Source organism: Perca fluviatilis, chromosome 6 (assembly GCF_010015445.1).
Source record: "Perca fluviatilis chromosome 6, GENO_Pfluv_1.0, whole genome shotgun sequence".
NCBI lineage: Eukaryota > Metazoa > Chordata > Actinopteri > Perciformes > Percidae > Perca > Perca fluviatilis.
The window spans coordinates 42,371,259-42,398,225 of NC_053117.1; the positions used below are offsets into that span (position 1 = coordinate 42,371,259).

The window sequence follows — 26,967 nt, forward strand, 5'->3', positions numbered from 1 at the left end:
AAAGAATGTACAGGTTTTCCTGTTATGTTCAAAACGCTTTTGTTGTCTTTGACAGGACGTGGTGTATTTGCAACGTAGATTGTTTTTTTAAGTTAATGTTTTGGGGGCTTTTCCATTTATTGAAAATGGATATATATGGAAGGGGGAGAAAGATGGGGATGACACGCAGCAAAGGGTAGCAGGTCAGATTTGAAACCTGCACTGCTGCAGGACTCAGGTAACATGGGGCAAATTCTCTTATTGGGTGAGCTAGAGGCCGCCCCGCAAAGTAGATTTTGTTATACAGGGGAGATATTATAAATGATGCAGAATCCCAGGGAAGACAAAAACTTTACCACCCGTCATGTGCTGCTTTTATGTTTGTGTTTAAGTGGAAAGGGAAAACATGGTGGTAAGACTTCAACTTGTACCTATACTATACTCTCTAAGTGAGGCTCGGATTGTGTGGTGATATTTTGTGATGTTTGTATTTCCTCCTTTCTCATGTTTCCATTTTACATATTGATGCTTCAGAGAAGAGTGTTCATTTCAATATTAAAGGAGAGGAAACTACATATGACTATGGGGGTGAAGAATGGCCATGGAGAACACAAGTATGTTGCACATTACACAGTGTACACAATGGCCCATGGTGTTGCAAAATGTATAAAAATCTCTTGAATTGATTAGGATATGAATCTTATAGAAGGTATCAATCTAAGGCTATGTTGAAACTGCAGGCAAATCAAATAATTTCAACCAGAGTTCCTGCACTGTTATTTGTTAGTGATCAGATTGGATTTGTGCATTCATATTCATTACTTCAGATTTCATTCTACGGTCTCTTTATGTCAGGTTTTGGTATTTGTATTGTCTTAATCAGCTAAGGGTCTGTTTTTCTTAGTTAATTATAAGTGTTTTCTGGACGCTGGCGTCGTCCTCACACTACACCTTTTGTCAGTGTCTGAGTAGAAACTGTGTGTGAAGCATTGGACAAAACTGGTCCCCACAAGAAACTGTAGGCTAACATTGTGGGCAGTGGTTTGTTGTCTTAAGCATCACACTACTGAACTGCAGATGAGTGGGGTCATCCCCACTTTGGCCACTCACCACTTCTCTGCACATTACATACATATCATTCTAATATGCATCTTGCACACTACTCTGCACTATTACTTTTTGCACTCTACAACCCACTCCATGTGTACATCTTGTTTTTTATTATATCTTATTGTATATTGTATTTTTGTATATTATGTTGATATGTCCCTATATGTATATTGTTGTTTGCATTGTACAGTATGTGTCTATATTACTATAGTGTCTGAGTAGAAATTGTGTGGGAAAGATTTTGGACCAAACTGGTCCTGACAGGAAACTGTTACATTGTGTGTAAAATGTCCCCAGAAAGCCTGTTGTGTTTGAGTTGAGCAGCATGTAAATACTCCTTCATAACGACAGGAACTTCAGAGACTTGGGACGGCCATACGATATCACATGGTGGTTAAACTGACTAAATGTTATCCTCAATTGAGATTCCTTTATATGCTGTTGTGTTATTTATCTACTAGAAATAAGAGGGATATATTTGATAAGATGTTGCTTTTTTGCAGTGTAGAAAACCTAAGGAAGCAATTTGCACCAACTATTGTATGCCATGCTAATTTGTTGGGAAGTGATCAAAATAGGCTCCAAAGTTAGGCTTTTATTTTGGCGAGGCATTTTCAAAGGGCTCCCTTGACCTCTGACCTCCAGATATCTAAATGAAATGTCACAAAACTCACATACTGTAAAGTCTGCAGAGTTTAACTTTATTTTGTGTTCATGCTTGTTAAATCCCCATTATAAAAGGTACATGAATTAATCTGCTTTTATCTAAAGATTGATACTTTTAATAATGCAGCAGATTAGAGGGAACCTTGTACAACTGTAGAATCTCTCAGCAGCGATTCCCAGCCCTGATTGTGACAGCCAGAGCTCTAGCTGAGGCTCATGGGTACTGTAGTGCTAATAAAGACGATGGCCTGTCAGATGTGTGGGATCAAAGTGTGGTCACTGTGACAGCTTCAGGACATTTCCTGTGTGTTTTTTCTGTGTGTTTCTATGGATCGTCACATCTGTGGAACTGATTGTTCTGTCTTTACACAGGTTGGGTATGGGTTGTTTATTTTCCCTAAATTGTGTCTTAACCAATACTTTAATATCAGCAACATTCAAAAACGTGTTTATTGATGAGGCCATATGGTCAGATTTAAATTATTTAAAAGATATATCAAATATCAAAACAAGAACTTATTTTATCAGTGAGTTGCTGTTAAATAACAAAAAAAAAGAACCAAAAGATTGCAGAAGCAGAGCAACGTGCTGGATCTCTAAAAAGTCTGTTGATAGTAAAGGTTGCTGATCCCTGACATAATCAATAGTTTGATCACCAATCAGTATAATGTTTAGTCAAGCTGTAGTTGAGTTTCATGTGTAAGACTATCTGCTGTTCACATGGCAACGAGCCTGTGCCAGCGTTAATCTGATGGAACATGTCAGAAACCACAATCCTACAATCTGTCATCTGTGAGCAGCTTCTTATCAGAGCATCAGTTTCACAGATATTCAGTTCAAAGAAGTTCCCTTCAGTCCACAGAGTGGAAACATCATCTTTAATGGAGCCATCAGAGACACACAGACACACAATCACACTCTTTTTCCTACTTTAGTTCTGTCAAAATTCATCCTGAGAGGCCGTGTGCTGGATGTGAGGAATGTCCGGCCACGGTAGCTGCAACAGCCTACAACCAAGATGGCCGCCAGCCTAAAACTACAACATCCAGTTCCGCATCAGCGAGAGCCAGCTGCCAGCAATCCAGCAGGTGACTGGAGTTTAACGAGGCCGAGACAGAGACAGATATGCAGTGCTTTTATTTAGTTGTTTCATGTTCACACACACAGTTAAGAAAAATGATGTATCGGTCCAAGCAACAGGTAAAACATTACATGAGTGGTTTAATTCTGCACTCAGATTACATTAGTGTTGGTGACGCGGACTAAATGAGATGTATTCCAGTAAAGCTCCACCTCTTCCTGTATGCAGATCCAACCTGAGGACAGCACATGTGAGGATCAGAGCAGAGAGCAGACAGACGGGAAGACGGACGCAGAGAGACCCTCCACCTGGACATGGACCACCTGATGCTGCTGCTGCTGCTGTGGAGCTCAGGTACCACTCTGCTTTAAACATCGTCTCTTCTTATCATTTATTGATTCTTTATTTCCTCTCAGACACACAAAGTGCCTCGTGGCTTTATAACACACCAACGTTTCAGTTGTAGTGTTCAAACATTTCATATTCACATATCGATCTTTAAATCAGAGACAGAGAAAGAAAAGACAAAAAGGGAAAATGGATTTAGTCAAATTGTTAGAATCCTTCAGATTTTCATCAAATCAAACCACGTTTCTGATTCTATTTTTAGTCCGTTGTTATTTCTGTAATATCCAACCTTAACCCTAATTATTTAACAAAAGACTGAACTAATGATAACCTATCAGAAATTATAACTTTACTCATCATCAGAACCAAACAGAATCTGCAGATTGTTTAACAGTTATCAGAGATGATCCAGAATGAATGTCTGAAGAATTTAGCCGAGTGTTTTTCTGTTCGGGGTAGAGATTTAATATTTGGAGTCTTGTTTTTATGTTTTAAATGTGTTTAAGTCTGTGGAAAATTCTGCGCAGACAGATTCTGTGATCCTGCTGATAATCAGTAATCATCTGTGTGGTTTTTATAGATAAGCGGGAAATTGTGCAGAAAGTTTAGCGGTGACTCCTCCTCATGACAGCTTTACAGGAAGCGCTGCAGCATGTGATCAGTGTTACTGAGGGGGGGTTGATCAGGCTGATATCTGTGTTTCCTGTTCTCTCTCCTGCAGCCGTATCACAGCTGATTGATATCTGAATATTAACGCTAAGGCCGGCGACAGACTGCATGCATGGCGTGAGCATGGTGTGAGCGTGGCGTGAGCGTGGCGTGAGCGTGGCGTTTCTGTTGCGTGTCGGCTGTGTGGATTTTTTTGTCTTTTAAAAACCAGAAAGGTGTCTGACGTGGCGCTGCTGCTGCTAGCCTCGTCTATCTTGCACCCAGCTCAAATGACTTTGTACACCAAAACATGTATCCTTCCTATTTTGCACCCAACGCACAGCAGACTTTGCACTCCACAGACTCACCTCGGTAAATTAGGTAATGAACTTGTCCTTCAGGGGGCGGTTCTGCAACAGAGGAGGGGGTTCAGGCGCAAACGTTCCCCGGTGCTATTTTGCAGTTTCAAATAACAGTGGCGCTAGTCTGAAGTCAGTGGTGCTAGTCTAAAGTCAGTGGTGCTAGTCTAAAGTCAGTGGTGCTAGTCTAAAGTCAGTGGCGCTAGTCTAAAGTCAGTGGTGCTAGTCTGAAGTCAGTGGTACTAGTCTAAAGTCAGTGGCGCTAGTCTAAAGTCAGTGGCGCTAGTCTAAAGTCAGTGGCGCTAGTCTAAAGTCAGTGGCGCTAGTCTAAAGTCAGTGGCGCTAGTCTAAAGTCAGTGGCGCTAGTCTAAAGTCAGTGGTGCTAGTCTAAAGTCAGTGGTGCTAGTCTAAAGTCAGTGGTACTAGTCTAAAGTCAGTGGTACTAGTCTAAAGTCAGTGGCGCTAGAGGAGATGGAGGCGGGGGGAGGAGATGGAGCGGGGGGGAGGAGATGGAGTGGGGAGAGGAGATGGAGCGGGGGGGAGATGGAGCGCGTGTGTCTGTGTGTGTGTGTGTGTGTGTCTGTGTGTGTGTGTGTCTGTGTGTGTGTGTGTGTGTGTGTCTGTGTGTGTGTGTGTCTGTGTGTGTGTGTGTCTGTGTGTGTGTGTGGAACAAGCGCGCCTGCTCTTAAAGGGAATGTGAGCTGACGCTCTGATTGGTTATTTTCACATTACGCCCAAACCACACCTAGCTACTTCAGACCAAACCATTTTAGATTTGCGTCGGGCACAAGAGTCATTTATCCCGCCATCATAGCAACAGCGCCCGAGATCCACCCACAAAGCTACTTGCGTTTCAGATCATTAAAATAGGAACGTGTGTGTGTGTGTGTGTGATTGTAAGTGTGTGTGTTGTTTGTGTGTGTGTGTGTGTGTGTGTGTGTGTGTGTGGATACATGTGTGTGTGAGTTTGTAAGTGTGTGTGTGTGTGTGTGTGTGAGTTTGTAAGTGTGTGTGTTGTTTGTGTGTGTGTGTGTGTGTGTGTGTGTTGTTTGTGTGTGTGTGTGTGTGTGTGTGTGTGTGTGTGTGTGTGTGTGTCTCCGCATGGCTAAAAAGAGGTTTAACCATTGTTGGGAGTAAAGGCGTTACTAACGGCGTTACTAACGGTGTTATGTTTTCAGTAACGGAGTAATCTAATTAATTACTTTTCCCATCGTTGCAACGTCATTATCGTTACTGAGAATGTAAAGTGGTGCGTTACTACAATTTGGTTGAATGAAGCGCGAGGTGTCAGGCTTTGGCTTCACATCAGCTGCGACCTGGGGGGGGGGGGGAAGAAAAAAGTGATGACACCGTTGCAAATGTGATGATGATTGGCTGGCTGTGTGGATGCCCTGCTCCCACTGTCTCACTCTCACTGCACGCTCTGACTACCACTAAACACCATATACTGTCTAGGCTAAACACAAGACAGCGACAATGGCGACGAGCCAGGGAAATTCAAAGGTAGCGTTCTAGGGTGACCAGACGTCCCGAAAAATTCGGGACAGTCCCGAAATCCAAGCAGTTGTCCCGAATCCCGAATCCTGCCCTAATTGTCCCGAAAATTAGATCTAAGTCTCAAAAGCAGACTCTCGAGTATTTTATTTATTTTTTTGACTCTTGAGTAGTTCTAGTCTGAACATTAAAAACTGTTCGTGGTGATTGAGTCATCCTGCAGCCAGCTCCCATCGGCTGCTCATTGGCTGCAAGTTGCAACGCAAATTTTCATTCATTCATTTTTTAAATGGAGGCTCAGGCTGGTGTCCTGGGACCCGATCAAGATCAACACGTAGCTAAAAAGCCAAAATGTCTCTGCAGGTACGGGGAGGACTGGGTAGGGAAATACCCCTGGATTACTGCAGTTTTCCACGATGCAAACAAAGCGTTTTGCAATGTATGTAGGAAGGATTTTGGTGTTTCACACGGTGGGGGGAGGGTCCGACTTCAGGCTCCATGCTAGTAGCAAACTACATATAGCCTAGCCACGTATAGCCACGCTTTTCAAAAAACACACAACTTTAATGAAACCTAGATTTTTTTAATGGTATGTTTTGTTTTTTTTGACTCTCAAGTAATTATAGTCTGATAGAACATTAAGAAGACCAATAAAAAAAAAATCACCACCACAACCACCCCCTCAAGCAACTCATATCTTATGAAGCCCCTCACAACAACACATGCTAACAGCTCACATCAACACATGCTAACAGCTCACATCAACACATGCTAACAGCTCACATCAACACATGCTAACAGCTCACATCAACACATGCTAACACCTCACATCAACACATGCTAACACCTCACATCAACACATGCTAAAACGTCACATCAACACATGCTAACACCTCACATCAACACATGCTAACACCTCACATCAACACATGCTAACACCTCACATCAACACATACTAACACCTCACATCAACACATGCTAACACCACATCAACACATGCTAACACCTCACATCAACACATGCTAAAACGTCACATCAACACATGCTAACACCTCACATCAACACATGCTAACACCTCACATCAACACATGCTAACACCTCACATAAACACATACTAACACCTCACATCAACACATGCTAACACCTCACATCAACACATGCTAACACCTCACATCAACACATGCTAACACCTCACATCAACACATGCTAACACCTCACATCAACACATGCTAACACCTCACATCAACACATGCTAACACCTCACATCAACACATGCTAACACCTCACATCAACACATGCTAACACCTCACATCAACACATGCTAACACCTCACATCAACACATGCTAACACCTCACATCAACACATGCTAACACCTCACATCAACACATGCTACCTCCCATCAACACATGCTAACAGCTCACATCAACACATGCTAACAGCTCACATCAACACATGCTAACAGCTCACATCAACACATGCTAACAGCTCACATCAACACATGCTAACCGCTCACATCAACACATGCTAACCCCTCACATCAACACATGCTAACACCTCACATCAACACGCTAACACCTCACATCAACACATGCTAACACCTCACATCAACACATGCTAACACCTCACATCAACACATGCTAACACCTCACATCAACACATGCTAACACCTCACATCAACACATGCTAACACCTCACATCAACACATGCTAACACCACATCAACACATGCTAACACCACATCAACACATGCTAACACCTCACATCAACACATGCTAACCCCTCACATCAACACATGCTAACAGGACACATGTTGCTGCTGCTAACCAAAGCCCAAATGCAGCTAGCGGGAGCTCCAGCGAAGGAGACGGAGCCACTCTGTTAAAAAAAGCAACACTCGATTTTTCAATATTTATTTTTTATATGTTCTTATTTCTATGCATATCATATGGCAGGCTGCAATCTATTGAGTTCAAATAAATACCAAATGTTCTAAAATACTGTATATAGTGTTTTAATTCTTCAGTCAGTTAATATAAACATTTTTGACGTTAAAGATGTTATAGAACGTAATAGCTTTATAGAACATAAAAAATAATGTCACAGTTACTTTGCTGAGTAATTACTTTTACAGTGTGGTAACTGAGTTACTAACTAAATTACTTTTTGGGAGAAGTAATTTCTAACTGTAACTAATTACTTTTTTAAAGTAAGATGACCAACATTGAATTTAACCAACTTACAAAGTAATGTGCCATATCTGCTATTATTGGCAGCAGCCACATATGGCGGAGACGTTGCTACTAATACTTTCTGATACTAATACCCTTAAGAACTGAGTATTGTGCTAATACCCTTCAGAACTGAGTATTGTGCTACTTATACCCTTAAGAAGTGAGTATTGTGCTTGTTAAGTGATATTGTGAAGCTCTGCTGTGTGCCACTGGTCCATGAGTTTGTGTATGTATTGTACTGCATCTGTAATATTTGTGTCCCTGTATCATTTTTCTTCATGTGGACATAAATAAATGATTAAAATCAGAGCTGTAGCCTATAGTAACAAAGTCGAATTACTTCACTACTGTAGGACTTAAGTATTAAAAGGCTGTATCTGTCCTCTACTGGAGTATTATGTTTTTGTCCTACTTCCACTTTTACTTGAGTACACATTTTCGATGAATGAAATATTTTTACTCAGATACATTTTTATGTGCTGCATTGTTACTCGTTACTGGAGACTGTGTAGGTTATAGTGTGTGTAGTTACAGCTACGTTAGTTACGTACGTTAGTTACGGCTACGTTAGTTACGGCTACGTTAGTTACGTACATTAGTTACGGCTACGTTAGTTACGGCTACGTTAGTTACGTACGTTAGTTACGGCCAGTGGTTAAATTGGCTTTTGTTGGGAGGGGGAGCCCTTATTTACGGGGAATGGTCGTTAATATGTAAAATGACTTAATGTGTTTTTACATCAAAGGGGCTCTTTTTCCAGTAATAATATGTAAAGTATTGATTAGTTATTCAAACAAAGATAAATACTTTACAATTCACTTGCTTTATTATTATTTTTTTTTACCTTTTTATAGGCTAATGTTAACAGGCAGGCAACGGATTTCACCCTTGGAAAATGTATGAAATCCAACATGTTTGAAAATATTGGTTGGCAAATATGTAAACATCTTTTTAAACAAGAAAATTATGTTGATTTAAAGGTCCCATGGCATGAAAATGTCACTTTATGAGTTTTTTTAACATTAATATGAGTCCCCCCCCAGCCTGCCTATGATCCCCCAGTGACTAGAAATGGTGATAGGTGTAAACCGAGCCCTGGGTATCCTGCTCTGACTTTGAGAAAATGAAAGCTCAGATGGACCAATCAGGAATCTTCTCCTTATGAGGTCATAAGGAGCAAGGTTACCTCCCCTTTCTCTTTCTCTAATACAGTATTAGGGGACCACTAAGGTCTATATAAAAGAGACTTCAGATACAGTATCAGGGGACCACTAAGGTCTATATAAAAGAGACTTCAGATACAGTATTAGGGGACCACTAAGGCCTATATAAAAGAGACTTCAGATACAGTATTAGGGGACCACTAAGGCCTATATAAAAGAGACTTCAGATACAGTATTAGGGGACCACTAAGGTTTATATAAAAGATACTTCAGATACAGTATTAGGGGACCACTAAGGCCTATATAAAAGAGACTTCAGATACAGTATTAGGGGACCACTAAGGTCTATATAAAAGAGACTTCAGATACAGTATTAGGCGACCACTAAGGCCTATATAAAAGAGACCTCAGATACAGTATTAGGGGACCACTAAGGTCTAAATGAAAGCATCCAAAGAACACCATGTCATGGGACCTTTAAGAGAATCAGAAACCACCACTATTAGAGCCTTTTTAACAGTGATTGGCTTGCCCAGCTTGTTAATAGCCAGTGTATGTTCATTTTAGCTTCCAGTTTGTTAGATGGCACCAACATTTGCTCTAATCATAACTGGCCTGGCAACCCAAAGGACAGGGTCTTGCTTCTAGATTTGTGTGCTGACTTATGATGTGGGCGTCTGGGGGTCCACCCCCAGAATTTTATTTAGCATTAAACACTTCATTTCCTGCATTTTGATGAATTTTTATGCACCTATTTCTCCCTTTTTCTAATTAAATATGCCTGAAATATCTTTATGTAAATGGCAATATTATATTACAATCCAAATATAAAAAGATAATGGAAAATATTGCAGTAAGGCTGTGCCAGGCATTCTGTATTGCTTTCATCTATTTATTCTCTTTTAGATCGACTTTTCAAATTATATCTGAGTCAGCACACATGTAGCTTATGCATCATTTATTCCCTCTCTTGCATATTTTGTTGGGGAAGTAACCTCCGTAAATGTGCATATGACTATTATTCACCTCAGTGATACATTATTCATTTAATTTATTAATAAACCCCTGGACTTAATATTTCAGATGTTTAAGTAGGATTTCTGCTCATGTCCAAAACTTTGTGCACATTCAAAATATAACTCATCCCATCTGTGTTCTCTGAGATTTGGAGGAGTCGTATTTTGTGAAAAATAAAGTTATAATAGGCTATTAGCCTACAAGAATAAAGTCCCTATATTTCAGAAAATAATCTACCTGCACCATAGTCTTCTGTCTGCATTACGTGATTGCTCTGCTGATACGGTAGACCTCAGACCTTCTGACAGACCCAGAGCCCTGTTTGAGACGTTTAGGGAAGTGGCTGTAGCCTACGCTGCTCTACATCGGAGGTGGAAACCCAAAACTTAAGGCAGAAATGCACGGAACACGACCCATCGGCCGCAGCATGTCGACAGCAGAGCGCATCCATATACCTGAAGCTGCACCGCTTTTTACAGCGAGACGTGACACAAAGCGACGTCCAGTTTCATAGTATTCATTATTATATTCATATCAGTCAACTTTTCAAAATACATTCAAAATACATTCAGGGTTACACTCAAAACATTCGGGGCTGAAGCCCCGGCAAAATGTTTGGTGCTGAAGGAGACGGAGCTGAGCTCCGGCCCAATTTAACCTCTGGTTACGGCTACGTTAGTTATGTACGCTAATTACGTAAGAAATCCCCGAGATCGCGCAGTGTTTCTTCTCATTACGGTTGCCTTTCAGAAGTCAGAGAAGATGTAAGTTTGTACTCTTTCTATTTAGCCATTGTTCAGCTAGTCCTGAGTTGTTTGAGTCTGCAGTGAGTCCTGAATGTTAACCGTTTGACCCTGTGATGTGAAGCTGATCTAGTTTATCTGGATGTTTGACCCTGTGATGTGAAGCTGATCTAGTTTATCTGGATGTTTGACCCTGTGATGTGAAGCTGATCTAGTTAATCTGGATGTTTGACCCTGTGATGTAGAGCTGATCTAGTTTATCTGGATGTTTGACCCTGTGATGTGAAGCTGATCTAGTTTATCTGGATGTCTGACCCTGTGATGTGAAGCTGATCTAGTTTATCTGGATGTTTGACCCTGTGATGTGAAGCTGATCTAGTTTATCTGGATGTTTGACCCTGTGATGTGAAGCTGATCTAGTTTATCTGGATGTTTGACCCTGTGATGTGAATTTGATCTAGTTTATCTGGATGTTTGACCCTGTGATGTGAAGCTGATCTAGTTTATCTGGATGTTTGACCCTGTGATGTGAAGCTGATCTAGTTTATCTGGATGTTTGACCCTGTGATGTGAAGCTGATCTAGTTTATCTGGATGTTTGACCCTGTGATGTGAAGCTGATCTAGTTTATCTGGATGTTTGACCCTGTGATGTGAAGCTGATCTAGTTTATCTGGATGTTTGACCCTGTGATGTGAATTTGATCTAGTTTATCTGGATGTTTGACCCTGTGATGTGAAGCTGATCTAGTTTATCTGGATGTTTGACCCTGTGATGTGAAGCTGATCTAGTTTATCTGGATGTTGCTAGATTGCTAACTTTCCTGTTCATCACACGTTACTAGCTAGTGTTTGATATGTTTTTTGGGGCTTTAATGGTTACTGTGCTGGAGAGGATGTTCATTTTACTTGCACAGTGTGATAATTGTATATTCTTTTTCAGTATTTGTTAAAATTTGTTATTTTTAATATCATTTAATTAATATTTGTTAATTCCTTTTGCTACGGCCTTAGGCTAAACATTGGAAATAATATAAACAATATGGTATTCAAACTTTTGACTGCTTTCTTTAATAACTAAATAACACAATACTTGTACTTTTACCTTCAGTACTTGAGTAGTAGATTTTAAAATAAACTACTTGCAATACTTAAGTACAAAAAATGTTGAATACTTTTGTACTTCTACTTATGTGTTGTGCTTAAAGAGAACTTCTACTTCTACTCAAGTCACTTTTTTGATAGAGCACTTTAAACTTTTACTCAAGTACTGTTGTGTGTCTGTGTGAGAATGTATGTGTTTGTGTGTGTCTTTATGTGTGTTTGTGTCTCTTTGTGTGTGTGTTTGTGACTCTGTGTTTGTGTGTGTATTGTGTTGTGTTTGTGTTTTTTGTGTGTGTTGTGTTGTGTATCTATGTGTGTTGTTGTGTGTGTGTATGTATGTGTGTGTGTGTGTGTGTGTGTGTGTGTGTGTGTGTGTGTGTGTGTGTGTGTGTGCTTCTACTGATGTTTACCTTCTGATTTCTCCTCAGGACTCCAGGCTGAAGGAGAACTCAACTCAACAGGTACACAGAGACAGAAAAGACCAATAAAGAATCAGCATTTACACTTTCATCTTTTTAATTAAATTAACTCATTCTGCTGATGACTCTCTGGTTTCTGTTCAGAGTCTTTCAGGTTGGTGGGAGGAGCCAGTCGCTGTAGAGGAAAACTGGAGGTGAAACATGAAGGAGAATGGAGACCAGTGGAGGGACGTTACTCTGGCTGGACCCTGAAGACAGCAGCTGCTGCCTGCAGAGAGTCAGACTGTGGCTCTGCTGTTTCTGTAGTAGAGAGAGAAGAGTCCTCATACAGATCTGTGTGGTGGATCTGGTCTGACTGTGTTGAGTCTGGATGTGCTCTGAGAGAGTGTGCTGTATCAGATTCCTCTTCCTCCTTCCTTCATCTCACCTGCTCAGGTAAACCCATCAAAGACATGAATGAATGAATGAATGAATGAATTAATGTTTTTATTTTGAACAACATACAAAAATAAACAACAAGAACTTAAAATAAAAGACACAAAGTATTTCACTGTCTGTGAGTGTGAGTGTGTGTGTGTGTGTTTCCGTCTGTGTGTGTGTCTGTGTGTGTGTGAGTCTGTGTGTGTGTGTGTTTGTGTTTGTGTGTGTGTGTGTGTGTGTTTTGTAGTTGTGTGTGTTGTGTAGTTGGTAGTGTGTGTAGTCTGTGTGGTGTGTGTTTGTTTTGTTTTTGTGTGTGTGGCTGTTTGTTTGTAGTGATGATCTGTGTATGCATCTGTGTCTGCGTGTGTCTGTGTGTGTTTGTGTGTGTGTGTAGAGGTGTGTGTGTGTATATGTGTGTGTGTAGTTGTGTGTGTGAGTGTGTGTGTATATGGGTGTGTGTGTGTATGCATCTGTGTCTGCGTGTGTCTGTGTGTGTAGAGGTGTGTGTGTATATATGTGTGTGTGTGTAGTTGTGTGTGTGAGTGTGTGTGTATATGGGCGTGTGTAGGTGTGTGTGTCTGTGTGTGTTTGTCTGTCTGTGATTCTGTGTCTGTGTGTGTCTGTGTGTGTGTGTGTGTGTGTGTGTGTGTGTGTGTGTGTGTTTATGGGTGTGTGTGTATGCATCTGTGTCTGCGTGTGTCTGTGTGTGTAGAGGTGTGTGTGTATATATGTGTGTGTGTGTGTGTGTAGTTGTGTGTGTGAGTGTGTGTGTATATGGGTGTGTGTATATGGGCGTGTGTAGGTGTGTGTGTCTGTGTGTGTGTGTGTGTGTCTGTCTGTGATTCTGTGTCTGTGTGTGTATGTGTATGTTTCCGTCTGTGTGTGTGTGTGTGTGTGTGTGTCTGCATGTGTGTGTTTCTGTGTGTCTGTGTCTGTATCTGTGTGTGTGTGTGTGTGTTAGTGTGTCTGTAAATAATGAGGAGCTACAGACAGCTACAATCATCTGTTCCTCCATTTCTGCTTCAACGTGAGGACATCAGGAGGATCTAAACACTTTAAAGACACAGCGTCACACACATTTCTTTCTACAGTTCAAATATTTCAACTCACACAAATACACGGCACCGGCTTGTGTGACACAAATTTCGTCAATTTGCGTATTTCTATTGAGTTTGTATGTTATCACTTCTCCGAATTCACACTTTACCCGGGCGGTGTGACCACGGTATAAAGATGAGTTCTGTTGTTCATGACGTCTGGTGTCTTTTCTCTCTCTCTATTGTATCTTCTATCATCTCTCCAGACTCTGTCAGGCTGGTGAATGGGACCAGTCTGTGCTCAGGCAGACTGGAGGTGAAGACTAACCAGTCTACCCAGTGCTGGTCCTCAGTGTGTGAAGATGACTTTGACCAGCAGGATGCAGAGGTGGTCTGTAGGGAGCTTGGCTGTGGGGCTCTTTCAGTCCTCCAGGGGGCGCTCTATGGAGAAGTGGAGCCTCCAATGAGGACCAAAGAGTTCCAGTGTGGAGGCCATGAGTCTGCTCTCCTGGACTGTAGCAGCTCAGGTTCAGATAGAAACACCTGCTCACCTGGAAAAGCTGTTGGACTCACCTGCTCAGGTAGAAGAGGAGCTGCAGCTCTGATTTGGTTCATTTCTGTTCTAATGAAACTCACTTTGTTCTTTTGCTGATGACTCTCTGTTTTCTGTTCAGAGCCTGATGCTGTCAGGTTGGTGGGAGGAGCCAGTCGCTGTGGAGGATCACTGGAGGTGAAATATAACGGAGAATGGAGATCAGTGAATGACCGTTACTCTGGCTGGACCCTGAAGACAGCAGCTGCTGCCTGCAGAGAGTCAGACTGTGGCTCTGCTGTTTCTGTAGAGATAGAAAAGTCCTCAGGCAGATCTATGTGGGAGATCAGGTCTGGCTGTGTTGAGTCTGGATCTGCTCTGAGGGAGTGTGCTGCATCATCATATTCCTCTAACACCGTCCTTCATCTCACCTGTTCAGGTAAGCCCATCAAAGACATGAATGAATGAATGATTAAATAAATAAATAAATCAATGAATCAATGAATTAATTAATTAATGTTTTTATTTCGAACAACATACAAAAATAGACAACAAAAACTTAAAATAAAAGAAAGTATTTCACTGTAAAAAAGAAAAAGCTAAATAAATAAAAACTGTTGAATAAATAATTTAGTCTGAAAGAAAGTAGGAAGAATCTAAATCCTTCCAGAGTAGTGGGGGCATACGGTTGTTTTACATTAAGTTTACTTTTAAATCATAGACCCCCCCCTCTCTGTCCTGGAACATTTGTTGAATGTTACCAGGAAGTTTATTATTTCTCACTTTGTACTTTAAAGGGTAACTACTGTTTTTCAACCTGGACCATATGTTCCTGTTTTTTAGGGTTTCCCAAAGATTAGAAAACTTGTGGTAGCGGTCGCCCTGTGTCTGACTGGGGGGTTTCACAATAATTCCTTCATTTAATAATAGTTTGTTACACAGAACTTTACTATATTAAATATTAAAGGTCCCATTGCATGAAAATTTCACTTTATGAGGTTTTTTAACATTAATATGAGTTCCCCCAGCCTGCCTATGGTCCCCCAGTGGCTAGAAATGGTGATAGGTGTATACCGAGCCCTGGGTATCCTGCTCTGCCTTTGAGAAAATGAAAGCTCAGATGAGCCATTTTGGAATCTGCTTGTTATGAGGTCATAAGGAGCAAGGTTACCTCCCCTTTCTCTACTTTGTCCACCCAGAGAATTTGGCCCACCAAGATAGAGAGAGAGACATCATGGCTTTCAAACAAGCAACGTGGCAGTTGGTCAAGGCCACACCCCCACCCTCCACCTTGCCCCCCCCTCTCTCCTCCTCAACAGCTTCAGACACAGAAATGGCACATCCTAAGGAAAGCTCATTGTGGGACTGGCTCTAGTGGCTGTAATTCTGCACCAAAGCTGAATTTCGGGAAAGAGACTTCAGATACAGTATTAGGGGACCACTAAGGCCTATATAAAAGAGACTTCAGATACAGTATTAGGGGACCACTAAGGTCTATATAAAAGAGACTTCAGATACAGTATTAGGGGACCACTAAGGTCTATATAAAAGAGACTTCAGATACAGTATTAGGGGACCACTAAGGTCTATATAAAAGAGACTTCAGATACAGTATTAGGGGACCACTAAGGTCTATATAAAAGAGACTTCAGATACAGTATTAGGGGACCACTAAGGTCTATATAAAAGAGACTTCAGATACAGTATTAGGGGACCACTAAGGTCTATATAAAAGCATGCAAAGAGCACCATTTCATGGGACCTTTAAAGATGCTAATAATATTAATCAAACACCTTCACAAAATCCACCAGGCCAACCCATTCAGATGTCTTCACCTCTACAGAATCATGATGGATGCTCCTCCTCTCCTTCTCTTCCTTCAATGCACGGAGGGGAAGGGCTGTGTGTGTGTGTGTGTGTTTGTGTCTTTCTGTGTGTGATTGTGTGTGTCTGCGTGTCTGTGTGTGTGTATGTATGTGTGTGACAATGTGTGTGTGTGTCTGTGTGTATGTTTGTCTGTGTGTGTGTGTGTGTGTGTGTGAGTGTGTGTGTGTGTGTGTGTGTGTGTGTGTGTGTGTGTGTCCGTCTTTGTGTGTGTGTGTCTGTGTGTCTGTGTGTGTGTCTGTGTCTGTATCTGTGTGTGTGTGTGTGTGTGTGTCTGAGTGTATGTATGTATGTTTGTCTGTGTGTCTGTGTGTGTGTGCGTGTGTGTCTGTGTTTGTGTGTGTATGTATCTGTGTGACAATGTGTGTAGGTGTGTGTGTGTGTGTGTGTGTCTGTGTCTGTGTGTGTGTGTGTGTGTGTGTGTGTGTGTGTGTGTGTGTCTGTCTGTGTCTGTATCTGTGTCTGTCTGTGTCTTTATCTATGTGTGTGTGTGTGAGAGTGTGTTTGTGTGTCTGCGTGTGTGTATGTGTGTGAGAATGTGTTTGTGTAGGTGTTTGTGTGTGGTGTGTGTGTGTCTCTGTGTGTGAGTGTGTGTCCGTCTGCATGTGTGTGTGTGTGTTTGTGTGTGAGAGTGAGTGTGTGTCTGTGTGTCTGTGTGTGTGTGCGTGCGTGTGTGTTTGTGTGTGTGTGTGTGTGTGTGTGTGTGAGAGTGTGTGTCCGTCTGTGTGTGTGTCCGTCATTGTGTGTATCTGTGTATGTGTGTGTGTGTGTGTGTGTGTGTGTGTGAGTGTCTGTGCGTGTGTGTCTGTGTCTGTATCTGTGTGTGTGTCTGTGTGTGATTGTGTTTGTGTGTGTGTGTCTGTGTGTGTTTGTGTTTGTGTGTATGTATCTGTGTGACAATGTGTGTAGGAGTGTGTGTGTGTGTGTCTGTATCTGTGTGTGTGTGTGTGTGTGTGTGTGTGTGTGTGTGTGAGAGAGTGTGTTTGTGTGTCTGCGTGTATGTGTGTGAGAATGTGTGTGTGTGTAGGTGTTTGTGTGTGGTGTGTGTGTCTGTGTGTGTGTGTGTGTGTGTGAGTGTGTGTCCGTCTGTGTGTGTGTATGTGTGTGTGTGTGTGTTAGTGTGTTTGTGTGTGAGAGTGATTGTGTGTCTGTGTGTCTGTGTGTGTGTGTGTATATATAAATGTGTATATATGTGTGTGTGTGTGTGTGTGTGTGTGTATATATACATATACAGTATATATATATATATATATATATATATATATGTATGTATGTATGTATGTATGTATGTATGTGTGTTTGTGTGTGTGTGTGTGGAGTCTGTTGGGTCTAGTGTTAGCGACCTCAGAGCTGTTTCTGGTTTAACAGAAAGGTCTTAAAGAGGTTTTAAAGGTCTATCTCTGTAGGGATCCTTTCATAATGTTGTCAGACACTTAGAATAATAATCGGAGTCTGTCAGCGGAAAAAACAGAACTTTCAGTGGACCAAATTGACGATGCACATTAGTCCCAAAGAGTGACATTGCAGACAGAATTGAAGAATAATACATTAGTGTGCTCACAATGACCTACATTATATACTCGTGTGTGTGCTCCTTCCTCTGTCCCAGTGACAGTCAGTGGTTTCCATTGGACTGAACTGTAAAGTTATCCAGGACAATGACATCCTGAGCCGGTTGCACCAACAGGGCTTTACTAAGCCTGGTCCTAACTGCTAAGTAGGTCTTAGTTAAGACCAGTCTTTAGAGTTGACCTAACATCTGTTGCACCAACCAAACTTAAGCCTAGGCTCAACTACGCCTGGTCTTAGTGTTGCGCGTCCATGTGTTGTTGACCAGCAGCGTGCGTTGCTAGGTTACGCTGTAACGTTGCTAGGTTACGCTGTAAACTATCTTCCGTTTTGTTAACTTGTAACGTTAGCCGTATCAATGGAGGAGCAAAGAAAAAGAAAAGAAAATTTCACCGACATTGAGATACGAAAGTTAATAGAGCTGTACAGTCAGCACAGACTCACACTGACTGCCAAGCAATCAAATACAATAACAAACAAGAAAAAACAAACAACATGGAGACAGATAACAGAGGCGATTAACGATTGCTCTGACTCCGGCTGCCTTCGGACAGAAAGCGATGTAAGAAAGAAGTGGAAAGACCTCCTGAGCAAAGCAAAAACAGATTTGTCTGCAAAAAAACACCACCCGACCGGCGGGGGTCCTCCCCCAAAAACTTCCGTGTACAGTACCATCATTGTGGATATCTTTGGAGAGGATTCCCCGGCTTTTATTGGTTTGGTCGGTGCGGAAAGTGGCGGTACCGACATGGAAGAAACTGCTGTCTCTCCAGAGATGGATGTCGATCACTCAAGCGAGAGTGTGATTTGTGAAGGTGTGTAGCCTATATATTAGAGTAGCCTAGAATAACAGTTTTAGTAGTTGTCTTATAACAATAGGCCTATAACATATTATCTGTATTTTTAGACTTGATGGAGTACCCAGTCACTACACAAAGTTCTCACGAACTTAGCAGCGGTGCACCGCCGGTGAAACGGATGAGGAGGCTGGATAATCTTCAGCAGACACTTCTTGAGAAGGAAATTGTTAGAGTGGAGACTGAAACAAAAAAATTACAGACCGAGCAAGAAAAGTTGGAACTTGAAAAACAAAAAATATTCTTAGAAATACAGTTGCTCCAACAACAGAGAAACACGTCATCTTCGCCTATTTCTGAAGAGGATGGGCGGTCTTTTGTAATTCTGTAAATAAGCCTAATGGCAAATTCTGTACAATGAATCAATGACAATAAAAAAAAAAAAGTTTATTATAGACCAACTGGACTTTCTTTGTGGCTTATTATGGTTTACAACCTGCAGATAATTGGCAGAATTATTTTTAACATTTATAAAGCATTAATAATGCGTGTACGGACTAGTCGTCCACCGACATCGTCATGCCCTGCATGGTCCACAGGGTCTGATACCTTCCTCCGGCACCGGCTGATGGTGTTGCCTAGGAAGAGGGATCCTCTTGGTGACACAGATGTTGTGGAGGACAGTGCACGCTGCTATTACGGTGCAGACTCGCTCAGGGTGCATCCGCATCTCTCCATGAAGACAATGAAACCTAGAAAAAATAGTCAATGATTACTGTAAAACCTAAATGTGTCACTTTTTCACTATTAATAAATGAGCAAAACTTGGTCACTAAATATTTAATATTACATTTTTTGGGATTATTTTGACGATCGCCATATTCGTAGTCTTTTCGTTTTGAATTATATTGCTATATTTGCTTCTTATTTATTAAATACAGGCAATTGGTTTATGAAAAATTTATTAAAATTAAGATACAATTTATCCAAAACGAAATTCACTTTAATTCACTGTTCACTTTTCATAATCTAATATAATATTTTAACAAATATGAAGCAACTGCTAGCCGCCAATGTATATAGTTTTCAGTGATCTAGTGACAGCACTACATCAGCACCATGGATAGGGGAACAGACACTGCGGAAAGGATTTTACCTGCGCTTGAGGACTCCGATGCAACGCTCAACGAAGTGACCTAGTGGTGGTGTGGATGGTGTTATACCGTCGTTCTGCTCTCAGTCCTCGGAGCAATTATAGGCGTCATCAGCCAGTGTTTCAGTGGGTATCCACTGTCGCCGGAAGCAGCCCATTTACTCTTCCAGCCTCGAAATCCTGGTATAACGCACTCTCCCGGAGGATGCGTCGTGCATGGGTAGATCCAGGCCATCTCGCCACCAAATTAAAGATTTTATAATTGGCGTCACAAGCAATCTGCACATTGATTGAATGGTATCCCTTTGGCGGTTGACATACAGATACTCATGATCAGATGGTGCCTGGATCCGGACGTGAGTCCCATCGATGTAGCCCACAATACCAGGAATGCCAGAGGGGCCGCGGAAATCGGTAGTTTCATCACCGCAGACTCGGCCTCAGTGGGGAGGTGAGCAGATCGCGGAAGGCGACGGCTCAGTGCCAGTGACACTCTGCGGATTGCCCGACATGCGGTGGATTTGTGGACATTAATCATATCTCCAACAGTGTTTTGAAACGCACCATTTGCATAAAAACGTAGCGCTATTAACAGCTGTAACGCTGGTGTCAATGCTGCGTTGTGGTTTGATACATACTGTAAGTCGGGTGACAGCTCTTCAACAAGTTCATATATATCCCTCCGACAGAATCGAAACCTCTCTATCAGCTCCTCATCATTGTATATGTCCAATGGATTGCTTCTGTCCCTAATAACTCTGTCCCGTCTAAAAGCCCGCTCATTGTAAAATCTGTGTATAAGGCGCGCCATGTCTATACTGTCTTTAGTTATGTGGTTACAAAGTGGTTACTATAGAAACATTATCTATCGGATAACGGCTATTAACGGCCTAGATTTTGAATTTACGCCTGCTACTGACTGGGTGTAAGATTTACGCCCGGTCTTAGCGAGAAGAGGACTTAAGCGTGGACGGTGTAACTGTCGTAACTTTTAGGTCGGACTTAGAATGCTGAGTTAAGACCTACTTACCTTAAGACCAGGCGTAAGCCCTGTTGGTGCAACCGGCTCCTGAAGTGTAGAGAAGTGGACTTGTTACTGGAAGTTTCAAACTGTCTGTCTGTTTGTCCCTCTGTATGTCTGTTTATCTCTCAGTATGTCTGACTATCAATCTTTTTGTCTGTCTGTTTGTCTTCTGACTCTCTGCCTGTCTGTCTGTCTGTCTGTCTGTCTTTGACTTTTTAATTCTTTTAAAAATCTCTTGTGGAACAGATCATCGGTACATGCTAGATCACACCTGATACACGTGTCGACATCAACACACGTCTGTGAGTGTGTGTGTAGGTGTGTGTGTGTGGGTGTGTGTCTGTGTGTGTGTGTGTGTTTCTGTCTATGTGTGTCCGTGTGTGTGTGTGTGTGTGTAGTTTGTGATTGTGTGTTTGTGTGTCTGTGTGTGTGTCTTTGTGTGTGTGTCTGTGAGTGTTAGAGTGAGTGTGTGTCTGTGTGTGTGTCTGTGTGTGTGAGTGTGTTTGTGTGTCTGCGTTTGTGTGTATGTGTCCGTCTGTATGTATGTGTGTGTGTGTGTGTGTGTGTGTGTGTGTGTGTTTTTTATATATAAATGTGTATATATGTGACTGTGTGTGTTTGTGTTTGTGTGTGTATGTATGTGTGTGACTGTGTGTGTATGTGTGTGTGTGAATGTGTCCGTCTATGTGTTTGTGTCTGTGTGTGTGTGTGTGTGTCTGTGTGTGTGAGTGTGTCTCCGTCTGTGTGTGTGTGTGTTCGTCTATTTGTGTGTGTGTGTGTGTGTGAGAGTGAGTGTGTGTCTGTGTGTGTGAGTGTGTGTCCGTCTATGTGTGTGTGTGTGTGTGTGTGAGAGTGAGTGTGTGTCTGTGTGTGTGTGTGTGTTGTCCGCGTCTATATGTGTGTGTGTGTGTGTGTGTGAGAGTGAGTTTGTGTCTGTGTGTGTGTGTGTGTGTGTGTGTGATAATGCGTGTGTGTCTGTGTGTGTGAGTGTGTGTGTGTGTGTGTGATTGTGTGTCTGTCTGTTTGTGTGTGTGTGTGTGTGTGTGTAGGTTGGTGTGTGTGGTGTGTGTGTGTCTGTGCGTCTGTGTGTGTGTGTGTGTGTGTTTGTGATTGTGTGTGTGTCTGTGTTTATGTGTGTCCGTCTGTGTGAGTGTGTGTGTGTGTGTGTGTGTGTGTGTGTGTGTGTGTCTATGTGAGTGTGTGCGTGTGTGTGTGTGTGTGATTGTGTGTCCGTCTGTGAGTGTGTGTGTAGGTGGGTGTGTGTGGTGTGTGTGTGTGTGTGTGTGTGTGTCTGTGCAGGCCAGCTCACAGTCTTGCCTGGGCCCGGGACGAGATCTTAGATGGGCCCCCCCCCTCGCGGTCAGATCTCTCCTTTTCCCTTGCTCTTCCTCTCCTCACATCTCTCACTGAAATTAAGTGTGTAATCAGTCTCTGATCCATCCTGCTCAGACTCTCCGACAGGGCAGCGAAGCACCCCCGCATCACTCTCTATCTCTCTCTCTTCTCTCTACGGGTAGCCTGACTCTGTCCCTCCGTAGGGCAGCGGGCCCCTCCCGCATCACTCCTCTGTCACCTGACTGCAGCTGGATCTCTCTGTCTCATCCTTACTGATGGAGCTACCAAACTCAACTGTTTCTGTCAAAGTTAACGTGTTGTGTCAGGCTTTTATACGAGCTAATGGACGTTAACATGAGAGCTGGCCTGTTAAGTTACGTTACAAGGCTCGTAAACGTGTTGGCGCTGCTGGTTCTTACCTTGCTCTACGTTGACAGTTCCAGCTTCACCGTCACCACCTTTTTTAAATATTTGTTTAGAAACTCTCTAAGGCCTCTATTTTCTTCTTCTTTCCTTTTCCGGAGCTCCGGGACTTGTGCTGACCGGACATTTTGAGCGTACGGAACTTCAAATCAAGTGACAATATCAAATTTTGATCAGTGGCCAAACCATTTTTATGTTGGGGGTGGGGGTTCTTGACCACCATTTCCAGGACAATTAGGAAGAAAACAAATAAAACGCTTTTATGTAATTCAAATATTATGCTACATATTTTTTCCACAAATAGGCCTATTTAAAAAAAAGATTTTTATTTCTTCCATAATTTAATGAGGGCCCAGTTCTGGGCCCCCTACTGTGGCCCGGACAACAGACCCGTTTGTCCCCCTATCGGCGGGCGTGGTCTGCGCGTCTGTGTATGTGTGTGTGTGTGTGTGTGTGTTTGTGATTGTGTGTGTGTCTGTGTTTATGTGTGTGTGTGTGTGTGTGTGTGTGTGTGTGTGAGAGTGAGTGTGTGTCTGTGTGTGTGTGTGTGTGTGTGTGTGTGTGTGTGTGGAGTCTGGTGGGTTTAGTGTTAGTGACCTCAGAGCTGTTTCTGGTTTAACAGAAAGGTCTTAAAGAGGTTTTAAAGGTCTATCTCTGTAGGGATCCTTTCATAATGTTGTCAGACACTTAGAATAATAATCGGAGTCTGTCAGCAGCAACAACAGAACTTTCAGTGAACCAAAATTGACGATGCACATTTGTCCCAAAGGGTGACATTGCAGACAGAATTAAAGAATAATACATTAGTGTGCTCATGATGACCTACATTATATACTCATGTCTGTGTGCTCCTTCCTCTGTCCCAGTGACAGTCAGTGGTTTCCATTGGACTGAACTGTAAAGTTATCCAGGACAATGACATCCTGAAGTGTGGAGAAGTGGACTTGTTTCTGGAAGTTTCAAACTGTCAGTCTGTTTTTGTCTGTCTGCCTGTCCGTCTGTCTGTCTGTCTGTCTGACTATCAGTCTTTTTGTCTGTTTGTCTGTCTGTCTGTCTGTCTGTCTGTCTGTCTGTCTGTCTTTGACTTTTTAATTCTTTAAAAAATCTCTTGTGGCCCAGATCATCAGTAGAATGCTAGATCACACCTGATACACGTGTCATCATCAACACACAGCATCCTGTTCAGGCGTCAACACTTCAGGCTTCCTGTCCGTTGTCACTACCCGATGTGAGTCGAGTGCAGATGTGAGTCGCGCATGCGTCACTTTTGCGACAAGTAGCCTACAAGATGCTAACGCTGTTTTGAGCTAACGTTAGCAATCAAACAAGCATCGATAGCTAAAACATTTTTTTGAAATGACTTCCATCTTCTGTTATTGTATGTAAAGAGAAAAGTTTATTGATTTACAGATTTCACAAATCTGTAAAACAGTATGACACGTTATGCCGTAAACAGTTTAAATCTGAGCATGCACGACTCACATCTGCACTCGAATCACATCGGGCAGTGACACCGTCATTACAGCTGAAGACTGACTGTAATGGAGTATAGCATCACTTTCTATCGTATAAATCACCAACAAGGACATCTAGACCAAAAACTACAGTCTTCAGGGGCCAGGGTGTAGTGACTGCCACTTCCAGCGCTACTTGAGGTTCAGATTTCCCTGATTTGTAATTGTAATAAACAAATAAAATGTGAGTCGAAATTACAAGATAATGATGCTGATTTGTAAAAAGTTTGAATCCATTCTTCATCAGGTCTGTCTGCAAGACCACAAGCAAACAACTTTTAAAATGTTTGTTTTCTGAATGGAGTTTGGATGGATCAGAGCTATGCTAACATTGTAGCTGCTCCATCAACACAACAGACACATTATTTCAGAACTTAATAGGTAGTTTTACTCTTCCCAAAGAAAACTCCTTTTGCATCTGCTGTCTGTAAATAATGAGGAGCTACAGACAGCTACAATCATCTGTTCCTCCATTTCTGCTTCAACAACGTGAGGACATCAGGAGGATCTAAATACTTTTAAGACACAGGTCACACACATTTCTTTCTCCAGTTAAAATATTTCAACTCACACAAATACACAGCGCCGGCTTGTGTGACACAAATTTCGTCTATTTGCGTATTTCTATTGACTTTGTATGTTATCACGTCGCCGAATTCACACTTTACCTGGGCGGTGTGACCACGGTATAAAGATGAGTTCTGTTGGTAATGATGTCTGGTGTCTTTTCTCTCTCTCTATTGTATCTTCTATCATCTCTCCAGACTCTGTCAGGCTGGTGGATGGGACCAGTCTGTGCTCAGGCAGACTGGAGGTGAACACTAACCAGTCTACCCAGCGCTGGTCCTCAGTGTGTGAAGATGACTTTGACCAGCAGGATGCAGAGGTGGTCTGTAGGGAGCTTGGCTGTGGGGCTCCTTCAGTCCTCCAGGGGGCGCTCTATGGAGAAGTGGAGCCTCCAATGAGGACCAAAGAGTTCCAGTGTGGAGGCCATGAGTCTGCTCTCCTGGACTGTAGAAGCTCAGGCTCAGATAGAAACACCTGCTCACCTGGAAAAGCTGTTGGACTCACCTGCTCAGGTAGAAGAGGAGCTGCAGCTCTGATTTGGTTCATTTCTGTTCTAATGATACTCACTTTGTTCTTTTGCTGATGACTCTCTGGTTTCTGTTCAGAGTCTGTCAGGTTGGTGGGAGGAGCCAGTCGCTGTAGAGGAACACTGGAGGTGAAACATGAAGGAGAATGGAGACCATTGGATTACTCTGTCTGGACCCTGAAGACAGCAGCTGCTGCCTGCAGAGAGTCAGACTGTGGCTCTGCTGTTTCTGTAGTAGAGAGAGAAGAGTCCTCCTACAGATCTGTGTGGGGGATCTGGTCTGACTGTGTTGAGTCTGGATCTGCTGTGAGGGAGTGTGCTGCATCAGGTTCCTCTTACACCGTCCTTCATCTCACCTGCTCAGGTAAACCAATCAAAGACATGAATGAATGAATGAATGCATTAATAAATGAATGAATGAATGAATGAATGAATGAATTAAATAATTAATTAATTAATGTTTTTATTTCAAGCAACATAAAAAAATAGACAACAAAAACTTAATTTAGTATTTCACTGTAAAAAAAAGAGCTAAATAAATAAAAACTGTTAAAGAAATAATTGTGTCTGAAAGAAAGTATGAAGAATGTAAATCCTTCCAGAGTAGTGGGGGCATACGGTTGTTATACATTACGTTTACCTTTAATCATAGCCCCCCCCCCCCCCCCTCTCTGTCCTGGAACATGTTTTGAATGTTACCAGGAAGTTTATTATTTCTCACTTTGTACTTTAAAGGGTAACTACTGTTTTTCAACATGGACCATATGTTCCTGTTTTTCAGCGTTTCCCAAAGATTAGAAAACTATTTGTGGTGGCGGGGTGGGGGGGGGGGGGGTCGCCCTGTGTCTGACCGGGGGGGTTCACAATAATTCCTTCATTAATAATTTGTTACTCAGAACTTTATTATATTAAATATTAATCAAATATGTTTTCACACATTCACTAAATCCACCCGGCCAACCCATTCAGATGTCTTTACCTCTACAGAATCATGATGGATGCTCCTCCTCTCCGTCTCTTTCTTCAATGCAGGGAGGGGAAAGGCTGTGTGTGTGTGTGTGTGTGTGTGTGTGTGTGTGTGTGTGTGTGTGTTTCTGTCTGTTTGTGTGTGTCCGTCTGTGTGTGTGTGTGTGTGTGTGTGTTTGTTTGTGTCTGTGTGATTGAGTGTATGTGTGACTGTGTGTTTGTGTGTGTGACTGTGTGTGTGTGTGTCTGTGTGTGAGTGTATGTGCGACTGTGTGTTTGTGTGTGTGACTGTGTGTGTGTTTGTGTCTGTGTGTGTGTGTGTGTGTGTGTTTGTGTCTGTGTGTGTGTGTGTGTGTGTATGTATGTAAATGTGTATATATGTGACTGTGTGTGTGTGTGTGTGTGTGTGATTGCGTATGTGTGTGTGTGTTTGTGTCTGTGTGTGTGTGTGTGTATATAAATGTGTATATATGTGCCTGTGTGTGTGTGTGTGTGTGTATATATATGTGACTGTGAGTGTCTGTCTGTGTGTGTGTGTTTGTGTCTGTGTGTGTGTTTGTGTGTGACTGTGCGTGTGTGCGTCTGTGTCTGCGTCTGTGTGTGTGTGTGTGTGTGTGTGTGTGTGTCTTTGTGTGTATGTGTGTGTGTTTGCGTGTGTGTGTATATCTCTGTGTGTCTGTGGGTGATTCTGTGTGTGTGTGTGTGTGTGTGTGTGTGTGTTTGTGTGTATGTCTGTGTGTGTGTGTGTGCGTGTCTGTGTGTGTGTGTCTGTGTGTGTGAGTGTCTGTCCGTCTGTGCGTGCCTGTGTGTCTGTGTGTGTGTGTGTGTGTGTTGTCTCAGTGTGTGTGTGTGTGTGCAAC

General features: G+C 42.3%; 2 protein-coding genes across 2 annotated transcripts in view; both read left to right on the plus strand.

Moving 5' to 3' along the window:
• Positions 1–26,967, plus strand: part of LOC120560201 (scavenger receptor cysteine-rich type 1 protein M130-like) — a 97,633-nt gene that overhangs the window by 48,785 nt on the left and 21,881 nt on the right. The gene's annotated exons all lie outside the window — the stretch shown is intronic.
• LOC120560243 (scavenger receptor cysteine-rich type 1 protein M130-like) overlaps positions 2,876–26,967 on the plus strand; it is a 37,843-nt gene continuing 13,751 nt past the window's right edge. The window contains exons 1-4 of the mRNA XM_039802522.1: positions 2,876–2,955; positions 3,065–3,190; positions 12,369–12,401; positions 25,221–25,505. Coding sequence (XP_039658456.1) covers positions 3,151–3,190; positions 12,369–12,401; positions 25,221–25,505 — 358 coding nt within the window. The 5' untranslated portion in view covers positions 2,876–2,955; positions 3,065–3,150. The remainder of the gene's footprint in view (positions 2,956–3,064; positions 3,191–12,368; positions 12,402–25,220; positions 25,506–26,967) is intronic.